We start from the raw sequence: 20,506 nt of genomic DNA, 5'->3' as shown, positions 1-20,506 counted from the left end.
TTTTATTTAGTTTTGGTAGTTTGATATTTTAATTTCTGTGATAATCAGCACTTATAACCTTAAAAACATTTTAAAATACCTGATAGCTTGCACTCAGTGGATTGCACAGGGAAACTTTTAGACATTTATCTACAATTGCCACAAGCACTATTGACAGTGTATTTTTTAAAATATTTGTTTCAGCTTTCCAAATTTCCCAAGGTATCACTTGATTTGGAACACATTCAAAATTTTGAAATATATGCCTGTATTTTGGCATCACATCCTATATTTAGTATGAATTTCAGATCTGTTTTGTTCTGTAAGATTTGCATGCAAAAATGTTGATTTCTGATTGGTTTCCTCACTCCTACTCTTCCCGTATCTCCAAGAAGAGAAACCTGAAAGACTCTGAATAACTTAGGGAAGCACTTAACAAGGAGATTACAAGCATTCTTTCCTCCTCCTCTTTTCATGAATAAATTTTAAGGGCAGAAATAGCTGCAGAGAAACTTTATTTTTAATGAAAGATAAAGTGATTGAAACAAGTAAATAAATGGCTGTTTTAGGCAATTTCCTTTAAAAACAGGAAACTTCTGTTAAATTTCACTGTCATCTGTCAGCTTCCCCTTAATTTCACTTTGACTTTCCAATGGGAAATGTAAATTATTGCTGAAATTTTAATTCACAGACATTCTGCAAGAAGGAAACCCCAAGTCTTACCTGCAAACCAGCAGCTGATTTTCCATGTGCTCTGCAAAGAGGGACCAAGAGGCTGTCACTGATACGGGGGAGTCTGCAGCCAGTGCCAGACCAGCACTTCATGTTATTTAGGAACTCCTTTCATTCGACTCCTCACATTTTCTCCTGGAAAACAAAAAGGCAGGGGGGGGGCTGTTTCCTGTGAGAATATGAATGTTTTTACAGGCCTTTCAGTAAAAGAGATATAAACGGACCTGGTTCACTGAACAAAATTATCTTTTTCATGATACTTCTTATAATCAGAAACAGTCCCTGAAGTTTCCCACCTGGGCTGGCAGTGAGAATGGCACAATCCAGGAGCTTCCCAGCACAAAGGATTCAGCTCATTCAGGCATTAACTCTTTTTTTGCCAAACAGAAACAAAAGCAGACACTTTTTCCATATGAAGTAACATACATGTCTTGATTTTTGGAACTGTATTTAGCTTTTATGGAATATATGGTTCTATCAGAAGATGTAAAGATCAGAAAGGTTCTATTTAGTTGGAGAATTGTGGAATGGTTTGGGTTGGAAGGGATCTCAAAGCTCACCCATTTCCACCCTCCTGCCATGGGCAGGGACACCTTCCACTATCCCAGGTTGCTCAGAGCCCCATCCAGCCTGGCCTGGAACACTGCCAGGGATGGGGCAGCCACAGCTTCTCTGGGAAACCTGTGCCAGGGCCTCCCCACCCTCACAGGGAACAATTTCTTCCCAATATCCAATCTAACCCTGCTCTGTGTCAGTGTGAAGCCATCCCCCTTGTCCTGCATTACATCCCCTGCCAGGAGTCTCTCCCCATCTCTCCTGTGGGCTCCCTTCAGGCACTGGAAGTCAACGATGGGTTACACTGAGTCCTTCTCTTCAGGTATTGTGTGACAGAGCACTTGGAAGGTGACAAGCTGAGAAGTGAGATCCAAGCAGTTTCCCAGGTGAGGTATAAACCTGCCCAAGTCCTCCCATGAATGTCAGTAATGAATTTAATGAAATGTGCAGTATAATCCCATGTGACATCAGCATGAAGTTCCCTGCCTGTGTTGTGCTCTGCATAAGTAAACTGAATTTCAGGCCTGTGTTAAAATCATCTTTATATCATTTTTCTGAGATATGCACACGTATTTATTTTCTCCTTATTATAGTAGTGGTAAGGTCAAAGTTTTAAGTCAGCCAAGTATATTGATAATTTCAGAATATGTCACAGTAACTCTGTTAAGTTATAAGTTATAAAAGATTTTTATAAATCATGAAATAATGAAATGTAAAAAATCAAACCAAGTCTTTGACATTATTCAAATAATGTGCTTGCTTTCTTTCTCCTTTAAAATTTTCCTTGAAATCAAAACGCTCTTGCAAAATATCTAAAATCCAATAAAACAGCATTTTTTGAGAGAACTGTTTTGTTAAAAATAGCTATTAGTGGTCAGGTTTTGGTTTGGAGCAATGTATCACATTTTTAATGAATCTGACCTTCTTTGAGGTTAGGGACAATTGGATCCAAAGATTTTGGTTTCAGTCCCATCCCAGCAACATGGTAAAAAGAGGTGAAATATTACAGTTTCTCTTCCTGGGGCTTCATGCAAACTATTCTTTAAACCCTTGTTTCCGAGGGTTGCCAGGCCCCGAGATTGTCTCAGAGCTTGGCTTCTGACTAATTGTGGGCAAACCTCTGCACCAAGGCTGGGATCTGTGTGTTCAAGCAAAGAGCAACACAAGTCTTAGCCAGATTAGATTTATACAAATATATATCTAGTGGCATTGCAGATTAACTTGAGCCAAGTTTTATGACAAAAGGCACAATGTTTAGCAAACACTAATGAACATATGCTGATTTATAGCAGAACTTGAACTAGGCAAAGGGGATGGAGTTTCAATCTTGTGGTGAATTTTACAGAGCTGGATACTGAGTGGAAGTCTTCCATGTGGATTACCATTCATCTTACCTAGTTATTATGTACTAAAATTCAGCTCTGCCTGTCTGCACCAGGATTAAAACGTATCTGCTGTTTTAAAAGCACCCAGTTGAGTCTCCTCCAGGCACAGCTGCACACAAGAAATTCCTGGCTGTGGATGCACAATGCTTTTGTGCAGAGCAAACATCCCTAATAGGGGGTACAGAAGCAGGCAGAGCACTCCAGCAGCCTGATCCTCATTCAGGTTTTGTTAGGGAACATTCATTTCACTTGAGGGAGTTTCAAGGAAATTCCTTACTTGGTCTGTGGTGTAAAAAATGGACCAGGTTGGAAAGCCATTGCAAGGATTTACACTCTTCCACCTCCACTCTGCTCTCTGGTGCCTGGACTTCCTCATGATCCACAGAGAATGCCCACTACACACAGACTCTTGGCATGGCCTTTTTGCTGCCCAGAGAGAGCTCAGGACCACACACTTTAATATTAATCACTCAGATGTGACAATAAGTACTTGATAATAAACAATCTGCTTTCAAAAACATGCCACTGCAAGTATCTTTTCAGTAGTGCTGCAACATACCTTTATTGCAAGAAATAAATAAATAGCACATTAAAAGCAGAAAAAATAAACAGAAAATATTAGGGAATAACATCTGAGCAAGTGCTACTAGAAATAAGAGTGGGTTTGTTTGTTTGTTTGTTTGTTTGTTTTTTAATAGCATTGCTAATAGCACCGGGTAAGAAGTGCCTTGTTTGGCTGCTAATCTGAAAAGATAAATTACCTTTATTTAGCATCCTTCACAACTGCTAGAGTTCAGCTGAAGTAAAATTATGCTCTGGTCAGTTCCTCTCAGAAATGCCAAGATCCTTTAGAACACAGACAGTTTTAATGCTGAAATACTGCAGGATAATTCCTATGTTCCACAGCTGCTTACTTTGTGTCCTGTGACAGGGAAAATACTGAACAATGGCAGCAGTTGGCAAATCCTTTCCAAAAGACCAATTCCTGTCTTGAATAATTCCACTATTACTCAATGCACAGTTCCCTGGCAGTGCAGTACAAGTCCCTGGAGTCTCAGAGGGCAGAATGGGGCACTTTATATTTTATATTAGATAGCATGGATACTATAAATATCCCCAGATTCAGTTCCAGTTAACACTTTAGACTAATAAGGCTGAAATGAATTCAATTTTTCCACTGTTTTTTTCACTCAGTCTGGTCCTTTCTTCAGAACATTCAGAGTTACTCTCTGGTTCTCAAGTGTTATCCAGTGTCTCTCTGGCTTTACTTTTTTTATCTTTGTAGCAGTAACTCCTCCTGAGTCTCTGTGATTCCTTGTTTTTGCTATGTTGGGAAAGTCAGAGGGCTACAGAAATGTTTGCCCAGGCAGAGAAAGGCTCACATTCTCTGTCATGGCTGAATGGTCTGTTACAATGCAGTCGCTGTTTGAAAAAAACTTCTTCATTTCCACATCTTTTTAAAATAAAAGAGTGATCTCTCTTCAGCCTTGGAAGTAATTCAGACATTATGTACAAGGAAATAGTTCAGGCACCAGACACAGGGAAAAATTATGTAGCATAGATGGCCAATGCAACCCTGGAGCAAGAGAGCCTTTACTGACACTCCCTGGTGTCTGCACAGTCCCTTTGTTAGCACTTGAGAACCTTTTTCCTTAGTATCAATTTGTTTTAGGTAAAGAGAGGAGTGAACTGTTAAAACAGCTTGAAGACTTTGCCCCAGGAGCCAAAGTCTAGAACACAGGTATTGAAATGCTGAGCAGAGTTACCCTTGTCTTCCTCTCTGAGTGTCTTGGCTCTTCAGGGCATGTTCTTTTATCATAAATTCATTTCACATCTCCCGTGATTGTTTTCACGTTTGATGCTTCATCGTGCTCTTGAAGGATGATAGATAGTCCTTCATACTTGTTTCAAAGACTATACAAATCTTTTATGGCTCTGAACTACACATTTTGGCTTTGTAGCTCTAGAAGTAGAGTTCCAACTCTGGAAAATACATTTCTTATTCACTTAAGGTGCAACCAAGATGATTGCTGGTGAAACAGCAAAGCCTTTTCTTTCATTCCAGTATAATAGCATGTATTATTGATCTTAGAATAAACCAGTATTCCAGAAGAGTGGAAGACAGACAAAATTATCTCCACAAAAGTGGAACAACAGAGTAGCCCTCGCCTTGGTGCATTTGCAGTGTAAGTACTCTATAAGCACATCACACAGGCTGACTGATGAGTGTGCCCTGTCAGCACACTCTGGCTTAGCACAACTGCCCAGCCCTGAGCCTGGAAAAAGCACAGAGAGATGACAATCAGCCAGTAAAAACAACTGGGTAAAAAACTGGTTTTTTGTAAAAGTGGCCACTCAGTACTGCTGACCTCTTGGGCATGTGAGAGTTCCTGAGGAAAGCTGTGGGAGTTGGTGCCCTTGAAAGTTTGCTGGCAGGAATAAAACACTAGTACAAGCCAGAAGTGACCCAGCTCATTAACAAACCTCATGGACTGTGAGGAAGAAGGACTGGAAATCTCAGGCAGAGTGGCAGGCATAGACTCATCTGGCAACATAGGGACAGAGAAGAAATATTCCTTCCACCTAGGCTGTGGTGTCAACACTTTGAGGCTGAATTTACCATATCTGACTACATGGAAAAAAAGCAGTCAGCAATTAGGAGCTAACTTACGAATCCATGAAACATAAGAGACTCCAAAGCAGATGTCTAAAGATGGCAATCCTGCTGTATTCCAACAGGACAGCTTGCTGGCTATGCCAAACACGAGATCTCTGTTTTCCTCGGAAGTAATAATGATTACAATTGCTTAAAGTGTCTGTCTGTGGGAATTAAAGGACAAGAAGGAATTGAGGGTTGGACTCCTACTGAGGTGGTGAGACGTGTGCAATAATCTTTTGAAGGCTGAACCTGAAGCAGAGAAAAGAAACAGCTGAGTGCTCATACTTAAACTTCAACTAGGTGTAAAAACTCAAAAAGCAAAATGTTGTGGTGCTTCATTAAGAACAGAAGACAGGAAAGCAGAATTTGGATAAGAATTAAATAATGAGGAAGACTGAAAGAGGAACACAAACCAAGCAAACAGTGAAACTCATTAGTAGGAAAGAGAAGGTGAGAGGTCATGGTGACCCAGCTAGTGAAGGCTGCTGAAGAGACCTCTTTGGGTCTGGTTGAGATCACATATAAAAGGATTTCAGAACATTAAACGGACTTCTCAAAAGCAAGATGATGAAGACAGTTTGAAGTGAGGTAGAAAACAAACATGTGCAGAAATCTACCTCACCTCAAAAAATGCTTTTGTAAAAGTCAGCAGAAGAGAACACCTGTAACTGAGATTGACATTTGTGTCATCTCCATGGGCTACAGTTAAGAAGTTACGAAGCATTTCATAGAGGAAATGCTAAAAAGTAAACTACCCTGTCTTCCTCAAAACAGAGGGGAAAAAAGCCCCACAAAATAGACTAATGCCATTGAAATGTTTTAATAGTGGGGGGAAAAGATCCCTTCTGAGAAGTGAAAATAGGGAGTTGTCTGAAAACTAAGCAAGCTGCACACACTGGACATGAGTCATACTACTGCTAAAGGGAAAGATTTTCTATGGTCTGCCATATTCGAAGGAAATATCTTTATAAAAATAAAAAGTATATTTTGAACATCTTTATAGTAAGTATCAGCATATAAGAATAATACAAGCATGGTAGAATTCTCATCCGTTTCGGCAGGTGGTAAGGTTTTTTAAAATAAAGGACTGTCATTGTGTTTGAAGAATATAACAAGGCAAACAGCAAATCTGTCATTTTACCCTTGCCCAAGATGCGCAGTTGTTACTTTGCTCTTTCTTGTTTATGTCAAACAAATTCAGGGCTCAGTTGTTATTTGCTCTTTCCTTTTTCATGTCAAACAAACTCGAGATCTTGGTACGTAGCTCGCTCGTGAGATGTCCTGTTCCAAGAACTTAGTTTAAATAGTAAAGATGGAGCAGCAGAACAGGTTATGCGGTGTCTTCACAGGGCAAACTAGGGGCTGGTACACTAGGGGCTGGGAATCAGGAGGGTCAGAGCAGAGTCACGTATGGCACTCGCCATTCCCGAGTCCGGCTGCTGCTCTGTGCCCTCTGGCCGGGGGGATTCGGCTCGGGAAGGGCGGAGGGGAAGCGATGGCACCAGGCTGGCTGTGCCGCTCCTCCTCCGCTCTGCCTGTGCGCGGATCCAGCACACACACGCTGCCTTTTCCCTGCGCTCGTGCCTCGGGAATGCTGCCCCTCGCCAGGGATGCAGCGGTACATTTATGGCAAGCGGTTCGAGCTGCGGCTGCAGCTGCGATCCCGGCCCAAATCAGGAGAGGGGAGCACCAGGGGGGATCGCTGCGCCTCTGGGCTGTCCCCTGGAGCCCAGCACTGGCCTTTCCACCGTGTCCCTGACACCCACCCTGGCTGGGCGTGGGGGATGCCCTGACGGCCCCCTCCGGCGGGCAGCGCCGGAGCGCTCAACATTGCCTTTTTCGGGCTTTTTTTCTCTTTCCTCCCTGTGCGCGGTTTTATTTGTTGTTTTTTGGTGGTTGTTTTTTTTTTTTTTTTTTTGCTTCCCCCTGTCACTCCTTGCAGGGCCGGAGCGGCGGCAGCGCCTCCCGGCATCCTGGGCCGCTCCGCCCATCCCGGCCCGGCCCGGCCCGTCCCGTCCCGGCCGGGGGAGGAGGAGCCGGCGCGGCGGCTCCGGCCGGGCTGAGGCGCGGCCAGGCCCGCGGTGAGCGATGTCCCTGGCGGAGCGGCGGCGGCGGCGGCAGGAGGAGGAAGAGGAGCGGGAAGGGGAGGCAGGGGATGGGGCCGGTGCCGGCGAGGAGGTGGTGCAGATCCGGCTGGGGGACAAATGCTACCCGGTGTGCAAGAGGAAGCTGATCGAGCAGAGCGACTATTTCCGAGCGCTCTACCGCTCGGGAATGCGGGAGGCAGGGCAGGGCCAGGAGGAGCAGCTGCTGCGCGGGGGGCTGAGCGCCCTGGGGCTGGAGCTGGTGCTGGACTTCATCAACACGTCGTGCCTGGCCAGGCTGGAGCAGGAGGAGGGCGGCGAGGAGGAGCCGCCGCTGCTGGAGGAGCTGGTGGAGGCCGCTTCCTACCTGCAGGTCACGCCCCTGCTGCGGCTGCTGCTGTCGCAGGTGCGGCTGGGCAACTGCTTCGAGCTGCACCGCCTGGCGCAGGTGTACGGCCTGCAGGACCTGCACGATGCCTGCCTGGACTTCATGGCCGCCCACTACCACCAGGTGCTGCGCAGGCCCGACGCCCGCCCGCACCTCCTGCTGCCCCCGGCGCTGCAGCAGCAGCTGCGGGAGCGGCGCATGAGGGGCACGGCCACCCTGCTGCTGCTCGGGGACTTCATGGGCGCCTGTCCGCCGGGGCTGCCCGCCGGCTGCCACCCCGCGGGGGACGCGCCCTGGGCCATGCTCCGCTACGACGAGGAGGCGCGGCGGTGGCTGCCGCTGGCCAACAACCTGCCCGCCGACCTGGTGAGCGTCCGCGGCTACGGCTCGGCCACGCTGGACAATTACCTGTTCATCGTCGGCGGCTACCGCATCACCAGCCAGGAGATCTCGGCCGCGCACTGCTACAACCCGTGCCTGAACGAGTGGAGCCAGCTGGCCTCGATGAACCAGAAGAGGTAACCCCTGCTCCCTGGGGGACACGTGTGTCCCTGTCTGCTGTTGAGCTAGATCCTGTTGGGTCACTGGCACTGGCTCAGCCTTAGGGACACGATACAGACCTGTCTGTGCTCTGAACCGCCAAGCAAACCCAATGAGAAAATTCCTTCCCTGCTTTCTTTGTGGTGTATTGTAACTCCAGTTAAGTACGTGACAAGTTTTCAACTCTTAGTGGGGATGTACAGGCTATACCAGAGCTGGAGATGGCCGAAACAATTTAGTTGTCCAGTGGTTTGTACTTCCATAAAAATCGGAATGTTTTGTAGGTCTGCACTTCACTGAAATACCAGAAAAGCATCAGGAAGATGGTGAGAAATTTCTCACTTGATGGGAATATTTGGATCTGGGAATCATTCATCGTTTTGAAAGTTTTTCTTTTTTACCTTTACCCTTTTGAACCGTTTATTACACATCGATGTTTTAGTTTGCATTCAGAAACACTCACATAATTTATATTTGAAAGAATAATAGAGACCTACCCTTGAGGAGGGCCCAAGAAGAGAGGCCTTCTCCCTGGCCAGGGTTGTGACTCCTCTACCTTACCCACATTTTGGAGTTATCAAAACAAAGGCTTTCATGTCACTGAAACAAACTGGCTTTTGTTTCCATTTTAGTAAAAGTATTGTAAATTTTAGCTCTTCTCTCTGAAGAAGAAAAAGTCAGGAGGTCAAAATTCACTGTAGAATGGAAATCCTTTTCTCTGTCCAGGGAATTGAAGGAGCATGCACAGAGACCCAAGGCGTTGGCGTAAATGCTTTGTACCTGGGTAGTTAAACTGCAGCCTCTGTTCTCATTCCTTTCTCTGTTCAGCTTTTGCCACCTAAACCCCCTCAAAACAAGGATTAGACCTAAAATGAAGTATTTTCCATATCTTTTTTTTCCCCCCACCACTTCTTGTATTGTGAGAATTTTACTAAAATAATCATCTCCCTAATCAGTCATCTGATCAGAAACCATTTTTTCTCAGTGTTTCTTACTGTTTGGAACGGCCCTGGGAAAAGTTTAATCTGTAAAATGAATGTTTGACTTTTAAACAGTACAAACACCTTTTCTTACAGACCTGTTTCTTAGAGGCTGAGCCTATAGCAGAGTTCCCTGGGGAACTGAGATGTTTTAGCTGGCTTCATTCGACAGCTGGACCTGTGTGAATGGGGTTGGGAGCACTTGGCCTTGCTGGAAAAGGAGGATGGGTTCAGCCCACACAGTGTCTCCTATGGAAATTAACTTCATCACAGAAGTCCCCCATTGATCAAGTCATGAGGTTCTGTTTGTGTGATGTCTACAGCAAGAGAGCTGTTACTGTGTGTGTTAACTCTGCAACATGGGTTTTTAAAAACCATCTTTTCAAGGCCCTTTTTGCACCTTACAGTTTGTGTATTCAAACTCTAGATCAGCCTTTTCTCCTCCACACTTGCTCTTTTTTTTTTTGTTTTTGCTAGGATGTATAATCATTATACCTGAAATAAACACATGGATATTTTCTCCTATTACTGTTTTCAATAGCATTGCCACACCAACTTAATCTTCAAACCCATCACATGTTACAGCAAGATGTTCCTTAGAATAGAATTTCACATTAACCATTTAGTGCAGAAATGCAGCAGGCAAATAGATATTTTTGGAATAATCTCTAGTGTTACATTCCATGGTAGTACCCAGAATTACACCTGCAAAGTAGCAGTGAGGATGTTGCTCCCTGAGTAACTGGGGGAGCTGTTTTTCATGGAAACGCAGCTGACCCCTTCACAGAACACATTTCTGATTTTACGAGCTTCATGAAGTCTCAGCTCTGTAGTTAATTGTTAGTTTTTCTGTCTGACATAACATGTCAGCTCCCTGCTTGGTGCTTTGTGGCAGGGAGGGATGACCTGTGCCCTAGGAGCCACGAGCAGGGCCGTTTTTAACATGAGGGGTTTGCATGCTACAATGTCCAGTGCTGCTGCCTGTCTGCCACATCTCTGTGCTGCAATTAGAGCTGCAGTTTGCTTGGCATTGTATTTTTAGTTTGTTATGCTGTAGTAAAATAAGCAGAATGGTTGCCCAGCCTTCTGCCCAGAAATTACGGCCATGTGACTGTCTGGCAAATGAATTTATGTCAGCTGATATAATTACATCCCATGGATGAAATTCGACATACCTTCAGGGAGGGCTCTAGTTTCCATTGAAGTTGGTTTGACTTCAGACAGCAGTGGATTTGGGTTTGTCCTGCATGAGTGACTGCATGTGTTGGCCTCTAGGGAAGGCTGAGGAGTTATGGATATAATTTTGCTGCTCTGCTGTTCATGTAAGAGTTTTCTGCCCTAAACAAACCTTTTAAGTTCTATGGTACTTTTATCATGAGTTATTTCCATTGTTGTAATGGAGAATCCCAGGAGGCTGGGATTATCTCTGCATGCTTAGATGAAACACTCCTAACTTATTTCTAAGTAGAAGACAAAAGTCATCTGAATGTTTAGCAGCCAGTCTGGTTTGGGTCTTCACTGTTGGCTTTCTTTTTAGGTGTACAGGTCTTACTACTTTAGTTTCAAACTTTTTCACAATAGGCAACTACTGCTGTATAACGTTCTTGTGATGCCCCCAGGAGCTTCAGAGAGTGTTATTCCCAATTTATGCATACCTAAGGGAGCTAAAATAATGTGCTCAGGCTCACAAAGAAAGCCTGTGACTGAGCATGGAATTTCTCATCATCTGAGTGCTAAATCCAGTGCTGATCACAAATAGTCCACAACAGACATGTTTTCTAGACCTTTTCATTCTAGAGTGTTTCTGTACTTGGAATTCTCAAGAGAGAGAAGGATCTGGACTTTCTAATAGAAGCAGCTCCATATAAGTGTTGCCCAAGATAACTTGTGGTCTTTGGGTTCAAGAAGGTAACAAAGTGCCAAAGTGCATCAGGGCATAGGGGACTGTTGCCGTAATGTGCTTGAATGTCTTTCCAAACTTTTTTTTCTTTTTTTTCCCTTTTTTTTTGTGAACACTGTTGAAATTTGCTATTTAAAAATAATATACTCATAGAATTTCTACTGTATGTGCCAGTTAGAGCTGTATATTCCACTTCTGTTTTCCTTCAGAACCTTCCTACTCGTGGCAGGTAAATCTTCCAGGCCTGGAAGACCTATGTAAGCTCCAGGCTGGAATTATGCACATGGAACATGATTTTTGTGAGCAATCTCTGCCTGAACCGCTGCCATTCTGAGGACTCTTACAGGAATATAGGAGATGCTTCTGGGGAATTCTATTTGTTCAGGAGACCTTCTCCTTCCTCCTTTTTTACTGTTTTTTTTTTAATTCCCTCAAAACTCTTCTGCACTGGAAGAAAATAGGCTCCAACATTTTTTTTAAGTTAGAACCATCCATATCTTACTTGCCAGAAATGTATCACACACTTCTAAAGCTAAATGTTTGATGCAGTGTACTCTGCAAATTCACATAAAAAATACAGAAGAGGGGGGAAAAAAAAGGAACTCATTCAAAATCGGAATTGCTCCATAACCGTTCTTTCATGATTCCTTGTCTCTGTTGTAAGTGCTTTAACTCTAGAATAAAGAGGTTAAATTGATCATTTGGCAGGAAGAAACAACATTAGTTAATCCAAGGCTCGTGTTCAGCAGCAGGACCAAGGCTACCTTGCAAATAAATACGCATTTAACTTGCTCTTGAGATCCTCCAGAAGTGTAGATTCCAACCTACACTGGAATCCTCCTCCCAGGTGTCTTGTTCCCATGTTTAGCCACCCCTCTGATCAGAAAGTCCTCCCCAGTATCTGGGCTAACTCTTTTTTGTTGTAGACTAAGTGAGATTGTCAGTGAACAAAAACCATGTGTGCTGATTTCTCATAGCCACCGCCACCATGGCCTCCTGCACATACACGTAACACAATCCAGAGCCATGGAGGGGGGAGGTTTGGGAAGCTGTGGAATGTTGTCCTGTGTGCAGAAAGCCTCTCTGATCTCCAGCTCCTTTGAATGTGCATTATATTTTCCTTCCTTTGTGCACGCAGCGCTTTGCACTTTGTTGAGTGAAGAACGGATTTTGAGCGATGGTAAAACCGCACAGCTCCCACTCTGCTGTGCCTGGGGTCCTGTTCAGAGTGAGTGGGGGCAGCAGAAGGCAGCTCATACCTCAGCTTGTCCCAGCAAGAAGGGACCCACTAGGTTTTTGGAAAGTACATCTTGGTCCCTCATGTTCAGACAAGTCGCAGGTGCGAGTGGAGTTCCATCGCAGTTGAATCGGATGGATTCGGCCCCGCTGTTTCCAGGCTGTAGTCCATGGAACAGTTGTTGGTTGTGGAGAGCTGGCTCCTGGCTTAGTGTTTGCTTTCCTTGTTTCCAGCTGCTCCAACACATTAAAGGAGAGTAAAAATGCAGTAAGTATTTCCTAATGTGCACTCTCCATAAAGACACCTGCTGTTACTGGCATGGAAAGGTGAATGGCAGAAGTTTTTCATAACATATTGAGCCATTGTCCAAACTTTCATATAAAGTGTGCTGATGGATACTTGCAGCTACTTTTGAGTAAAATGAACCTTATTGTTAATGAATTCCATAAGTCTGAGATACTTCCACTGAATGTCACCCATTTTAATAAGTGTTTGGAAGTAAATGACTGACAAAAAGGTCTGTGGCCTTCTTTTAGAAAGCTGAAAATTTAAAAATTTAAAGCTGAAAGTTGTGCTGTTTGTGTTTTAATAAATAATTTTCCCAGTGGTTTTGCCCCTTAGTTAATTTGCAGATTTTTTTTCTGTCCTAACGTTCACAACAGGTATATTGCTTTGAAAATCACAATGTTTTGCAAGTAGTTATCTTCATTTCATGTCTGCTTTTGATTGCCATGTTATTCTGGATTCTCTAAAATGGAAAGCAAAATTGCTATTGAGGGAGTATGAACAGACTGACCTAATCGTAAATGTCAAGGGGAAAAAAAAAGACTAAAAAGCAATTAATTCCTTCAAAGGAGCATTTTAGTTTCCAAAGCTGTATCAGGCTGACAAGAACAAAGTGATTCCATCTGGAAACAAATCCTTTTTCCAAATACATTTAATAAAAATAAGTTGCAGGGCAGTCTGCAGTTAGGCAGGGTTCATTCTGTCCAGACAAAACCCTGCAAAAGTACTTAGTAGTACATTTTGAATGTTGAATTCCTGCAGGGTGGAATTCCCTTTGCTGCCCAGAAGGCCAGTGCAGGTCTGAAGCATCATTTTGGTTTTACAGACATAACACAGTTCCCTGTTTGGCTTTGCACTGAGCTGGTGCACTCAGATGTGACTGCCACACATCCAGTTAATTGGGATGCTCATGGTAAAATCCAAGTTGGCTCAGAAGAGTAGGAACAACCTTTCTAGGCAGTGAGACTGTTCCTGGGGAGAGGAGAAGCTTATTCTTTGTTAGACCAGCTTCTCTAACTGGAAGGAAGAGCTGCATTCAAGAATTCTGTCTTCACATCCTCCAGTTTCTTCCTCCAGACCTGCAACTTTAATACCCATGGACCATTTGTTTCTGTCTGTGTTACCTGCAGGGTAGGAGATAGGAGACTTCTCGTGCTTCAGGAGGTAGGAAGTTGCCCTTTGCCACGTGTGAATTTTGAGAGAATAGAGGAACAGACTAAGAAATAAATGACCAGTTTGGAGGGCATTGCTCATGGGTGCAATATAATTTTTGTTCAGCTATTGGGAGAACATAATGTACAGACAGATCTTGCTTCAGAGGATGTACTTAGTAATTTAATGCTGAATAGGGTACAGAAGATGCTCTTCTTTCTTTTGCAGAACAGGATTCAATGTGTTCCAACTTTAAATTGCTTTTTTATTAAGGTTATTAAAGAGATTCTGTAATACCGCCTGAAACAAATATGCATTCGTAGGCATCCATCAAGTCTTGAGTGAAATTTCTGCAATTTTAAATGAAATTATATCCTTCACTGTGTGTCCATGTAACACATTTTTCTCTACCAGTGGCACATTGCTAAAATGTTGTCCACTGAGCACATTAATTAACTGAACATCTAGAGTTGAACTGGCACAGACAAAAATACAAAATAAAATATTCCTCAACATTCAAACTGTCACTGGTTACTGTCCTGAGTAATTGCAGTGTAGTTACAGCATCTTGGCCTTGCACAGAAGAGTTCAGATGCTGCAGATGCCTCAAGTGGTGGTGCAAGCTGTGAATGGTGATGAGTGTGTCAGAGCCTGGGTCAGAAGAACTTTCCTCTGTATTTCTGTACATGGATGCACTTCATTTCAGTGCTGCAATCTGTTCTTTCAGATCCAACTTCAAGCTCCTGGCTGTCAGTGGAAAGCTCTATGCCATCGGTGGCCAGTCCCTTTCCAACGTGGAGTGCTACAACCCGGAGAACGACTGGTGGAATTTTGTGGCGTCCATGCCAAACCCTCTTGCAGAATTCTCAGCTTGTGAATGCAAGGGCAAGATCTATGTTATTGGAGGATACACTGCACGAGGTAACAAGTTTGCTGTTACTTCTTGTTAGTTTTTACCCGATTGTTTCCAAGGCACAGATAATTTTCTTCTGTTTTTCAGGAAGGCTTTTGAACTCATGTAGAAGGCTGCATAATGCTGATTAAAACAGATAGAAATAAATTGCTGGTAGAAAATAATTAACAAACTGAACAAAACAAAACAATTGTCAGGGAAAAATCAGATTTTTTTTTTTCAGAGCCTATATGGACCTGGGGCTCTGCTACTTGGAGAGAACAAACTGATGGGTACTTCAGTGCCCAGCTTAGCCACTACCCCTTGTGTTAGATTTTGATCACACAGTACAGAGAGGTCTCAACAGATATACTTTGTTAACTTTTTAAATATCTAGTTTAGACTGTCAGAAGGAAAAATTAATAGAAAATATCTGCCTGCCTTAGTATTTCTCATGTATTAATAGATGTCGTGGTCTTTTCACTGCAGTATTTCAGTGTTTCACAGGCAAATTCAATCTATACCTTAATAAATTAATAGAACAATCAAAAGCTGAAGCAAGAACCAACTCTTTTAGTTTATTTAATTTCTATACCTGATTCTCAGAGGACACTGTACAGAAGGAAAGAGTTGAAGTTTCATTCTCTTCTGACAATTGCTTTTCTTTTATCCAGTGGGCAAACAAGCCTAGTTAAAGAGCTCCCATTTGTTCATTCTTTAAGTACATAGTGCCATTTTTTGGGAGGAAGACATTTTCTCAGAGCTTTAGAAGTCAATTTTTTAAACATGTCGAATGTTCAGTATTTACCAGGATTTCATAACTTTGAATTTGGCCTTTGCCCACTTCAGTTGACCACAGCAGTTTTAAGGGTTTTCTTTCCAAACAGAGAATGAAATTGGAAGACAGATCAGCTTTTACAGACAGTACTGCAAACAAAGCTAAACTGATGTTAGAACAAGCTTCTAGTGTCTGAGCAGATTTGAGCTCTGAATCATCTTAAAGTTTATAAAAGACATACTGCCACCCCATAAAGTCCTTCTGGTAATGAAAACCCTCAAACTCATTTTGTCCAGACCACTCTGACCCAGAGCCTGGTGGCTTCTGTGGGGAAGATGTACCTGTGTCTATAGGGAGAGCTGTGCTGTGCTGTGTGTGCTGCAATCCCAGTGCTCTGGTCATCCCCACGACAGGATCTGCTGGGGCCACTGTGCTCCCTCATGTCCAGCACCGGGACTCTGAGATGGTTGGCATGAAACACTTGTCATGCTGAGAAGTCATATCCAAAGGGAGACATCCTGTGAGACAAGAGAACAAGGAGAAGGGGTTGAAACAGATTAATGGGAAGTCTTGTCTCTAGAGACAAGAGTTAAGAGTTTGGCATTTTTATCTAGAGAGAGAGAAGGAAGAGGTAAGCTGAAAAACCTCTGATTTGGTTAGGAGTGCTACACAATTAGGGGAGGACCAGCTTTTCTCCCACACCCTCTGCACTCTACAAGTCCCTTTTCTGATGCTTGTGCTGTGCTTTCATTAGGCTGCCTACTCCTGGTGTCATGAAGAGGAAGATCAGCACATTGCTGATTCAGATCCCATTCCTTTAAAACTCTTGAACAAGGCATGTGCAGTCAGGAATGCTGCCCTGTGTCAGGCTCCTGACTCAGTACTTGCTGCCTGTGGGTTCAGCTGAAGGAGAGTTGGGAGTTACCTCTGGCTTCCTCCACACTGCAGGAGATTGCTGGTGCCCTATGAACCTCTGACATTTCCCAGGTCTTTTCGTAAAAGCCTTTTTCAGTGGAAATATGGCAGTAAAACAATAGGAATTTTTGAGCAGTGGATAACTAACACATTTAGGCTTCTGTTTGAATCCAGGATCACTAAGGACTACAAACACCTGTGCTTATCATGAATAATTTCTTGAACAAGGGTCTAGAATCTTGTTTTTGTAACATCTTGGCTAGGGACAGGTAGCAGACTTAGAAACCAGAATTGCCACAGTTAGACTGGTGATTTTCCTTCTGAATTACGCCAATGTCACAAAGTGTTATGAGCTAAAGATCTGAGAAACACTAAGGTTTGCTAAATTTACTGCATAAAACACAAGCAGGAATTAATGGTTTTGTGTTAGGTTATTTTTGGTAAATTTTGGTATTTCTTTATATACCTCAGTTTTAGTAGGTTTTGTGGACTATTTTTTAAATTTGTGTAGAGCTTTCTCCTGAGACTGTGCTTTGCAAAAGGTGGCAGGATCTGGAATTTCTCACTGTAAATTATGATGACACTTCTTGAATAAAGTCCTTCTCTTGAGTGTGCAGCTCTCATTTGTGAACCTAGATCCTAATAGAAATTCCATGTCAGGCACTGTAGTGTTCATATCTTGTATTGTGGGTTTTGTTTTGGGATTTTTTTTGTTGTTTCAGTGGATATAAAAGACCCAGGCTGTGAACTGAGAATGTGAGGGCCACATTGCAATGGACTTCTATTTCATAGACCTCCTCTCAAATAGCACATTTTCCAGGGGAAGTTTACTGCTATAGATACTCACAGAAACTTACCTGGGACTTCTCCTCCCCTTAATGAGTCAGAGAATGATAGGTTGGTTGTAGACAAAGGGCATCTATATGTAGAGCTGCAGTTTCACAGAGCACTGCCATGAAAATAATCAGAGTGCAAATTCTGGATGGAGCAGCACCTCCCTGATCATGCACTTAATTCATGACAATCCAGTTATATTTCTGGCTATTTATACCTGTGCCCTTACAGAACTTGTCAGTATGTCCCTGTCTGCTGTTCCCCCTGGGAGCTCATCTGGAAATCATCATGCAGGACAGTCTGGAAACGTGGAGCAGATTTAATAAAAGACCCGTCTGGAGTCTGCAAACCTGTTCCTTCTTGTCACTTGAGACTGGATTTGAGCTCAGGTCTCTAGAGACTGGAACTGAATTTACTGAATCGTGTGCATTCTGTGATAATTTAGTGAAGCCATGGGTGCAGCCAGGGTCTTCACTGCACCATAAATCAGGTTGTAACAGATTCGTGAAATAACGCTATTGCAAGCACATGCACTCACTGAGTTGTGAATTATGGAGATTATTTCAGCTTCCTTCTGAGCCTCTGCCTAATGGCAGAGCACAGAGTTCCTGGTTCTTAGATGATTTTGACTGTGTGTTTCTCTCTTTATGAGGTGCCCTTAGGTCATCCAGGCCACTTGTTGAAATGTAACCAGCTTTACAAATTTTATTCCATAAAACTTTGATCTATGGAATGAAATGCGAAGTATCAAAGTTAAGCTTTGGATGATAAATCATCACTTGACAGCCATTAATGAAGTGTACTGTCTTCATGATAATTTGATTCATCTGTGACCACTTCTGGAGAGGAGAATATTGCTCCATTTCCCTCTTTGTAAAAAAATACTTATGTATCCATCAGAGACAAAATTAAAAGCATAAGCTAGAATGTAGGGATTAATGTGCTAAAATCTGAGGGCCCAAACAATTTACATCATGCCAGAAGTAGCATAATTTTTTTCCCCTGTGCCAAGGAACAGAATGTTCAAAGTTTCTTGTCAAGGCCAAAGAGCTGCAGTTGTCAGTGATCACCATTTCTCCCCTGGCTTGCCCTGCAAGCGTGTGAGCAATCTGCAGTAAAGGCTGGGACGCTTTGTAGGAGAGGAAAAACGCTCCTCCACGAGTGCCTTCTGACAGAATCATTTATTTGTGAACATCTCCTCTCTGTTCCAGGCAGGAACATGAGCATCCTGCAGTACTGTCCCACTTCTGATTCCTGGACCAACTTGGAGCTGTGCGACGTGCACGTCCGCAAGCAGCAGATGCTGTCTGTGGAGGAGACCATCTACCTGGTGGGGGGCTGCATCCTCGACCTCGGACCAAGCCAGAGATCCAGCCCCAGCGAGGACGTGCTCACCGTGCAGTCCTACAACATTGCCACCAAAGAGTGGCTCTACCTCAATGAGAACTCCTCCAAATCCGGCCTGAACTTGACTTGCACTCTCCACAACGATGGAGTCTATATCTTGAGCAGGAATATTACTGTGTCTTCCAGCCTGGAGCAGCGTCTCTTCCTGAAGTATAACATCTTCACGGACACTTGGGAGTCACTGGGGCGCTTCCCAGCCTTTGGACAAAACATTCTCATCTGTTCTATGTATTTGCCTGATGGGCGAGAAGTGTAACAGCACAAGAGTTTTCTTTACAGTTCCTTAATCGTTCTTTGATGAAATACTGCTCCCTCTGAATAATTCAATTTTCTGAATGTAATGTGGTTGCATAATGCAGGTATAAAATACTGATTCTGTTTCAGAATCTAGTATGAAGAGAAATGCTTCCAGAAACAGTTTTATTATGTCGATTTAAAAATTTTACAAGTTTCGATTAAAATTTCACCAGGTATTGTTTGTAATTTAAATGTAAAGTTATTGTGTTGGCAACTGATACAGGAGTTCCAAAGGCAAAACTGATCAGTCTGGTTTTATTCTTCGTCTTAATAGACAGTGTAGAACAAAACATATGCATTTTAAAAGTAGAAACAATTCAATAAAGTAAATAATTAGTATAATCAAGACCACTGCAGGATTTATTTCTTTCGAAATACAGTTTTTACTCAAGCAACGTTCTGTCAAATGCACACTGTTTCAAATTGTTTATACAATCCCATGGCAGCAAGTGAGATGCTCAAAGGTGCAGCAACTGGGGTCCCATCGAGAAGAACTTCTGAATTATTTGTAGTGCAATTCTTTGCCAGGGACTGGTAGGAATTACCTAGAGGCTACAGTTGCTGATTGGAAAGTAGATGCTCCTTTAATGGAAGTTGATAGTATTTCTTGCTACTATTAAGATAGAGATAAAAAGGCTCTTTATTCACAGGGTGGAGTTTCCTAATTGTCATAAAGGTTTAAGTTTTAGTTACCTTGTTGTGTTCTGTACTACATAAAACTGAGTTTTAAAGATTTGGCAACAAGCTGCGTGTTGTGAAAATGTCCCTGAGCAGGTACAGAGGTGATCCTGCTCCAGACACATCCTGATTGGTAACACTCCTGTGGGACACGCGTGGGAGGCTTGGCTCTTGTAAATGACTCCCTGAGCATGTCCCCCTGAGCAGGGACTTGTGAGTGTTCGTTCTTTTTTATGTCCCCAGGAGAGGTTGCTTCGGGCTTGCCACCCAGTGTTGTTCCTCTCTGTAAAGGGCACTGTAAGGTGGTCACTGTGAACACTCCTTTGTGGGGATTCTGGAATGGATACTGCAGGAGTTTCCTCCAGTTCCTGCCTCTTGCCTGAAAGAATTGCAGCCATGATTGGCCCCCTTTTCTCCTTGTAGCTGTATGTCCTCACAGCAAGGAGAGGAAAAGCTCTGGGTCACCATGAGAAGAGCCAGGCTAGACATGTGCTAAACACATTGCAGGGATGCTGCTACTGCTCCAGCTGTTTATCCACATGATGAGATAAGATTTAAAGCACATGAACACATTCCTAATGTGTGGAGATGTCTTTTTTTGTTTCTTCAATAGAACTGGGGAATCTGAATCTTCGTTTGAAGACAGAGGCCTGTTGTACAGAGGAGGAGGAGGAGGCAGCAGTGGTTCCCTCAAGGTCCTTGTAACTCCTTGCTTTTCCACAGTTTAGAATGAAATCAGTTCTTGCTGAAGGGTTATCAGTCTTACAGTGCCTTGCCAATCACTGCTCACACATTAATCTTGGTGCTTACAATCACCTGTAGCAACCCA

At 43.3% G+C, this 20,506-nt stretch overlaps 1 protein-coding gene across 1 annotated transcript; it reads left to right on the top strand.

Annotated features, from left to right (window-relative positions):
• The first annotated feature begins 7,398 nt into the window (after positions 1-7,398).
• KLHL42 (kelch like family member 42) lies at positions 7,399-19,345 on the top strand. Its single transcript, XM_014880767.2, has 3 exons — positions 7,399-8,300; positions 14,604-14,797; positions 18,507-19,345. Exons 1-3 carry the CDS (start codon positions 7,399-7,401, stop codon positions 18,956-18,958), a joined length of 1,548 nt encoding a protein of 515 aa, XP_014736253.1. The 3' UTR covers positions 18,959-19,345.
• The last annotated feature ends 1,161 nt before the right edge of the window (positions 19,346-20,506 follow it).

This window comes from Sturnus vulgaris, chromosome 5, assembly GCF_052056855.1.
Source record: "Sturnus vulgaris isolate bStuVul1 chromosome 5, bStuVul1.hap1, whole genome shotgun sequence".
Taxonomy (NCBI): Eukaryota; Metazoa; Chordata; class Aves; order Passeriformes; family Sturnidae; genus Sturnus; species Sturnus vulgaris.
Note: the sequence above shows the minus strand (reverse complement) of the source record. Positions and strands in the feature narration are given on the sequence as shown.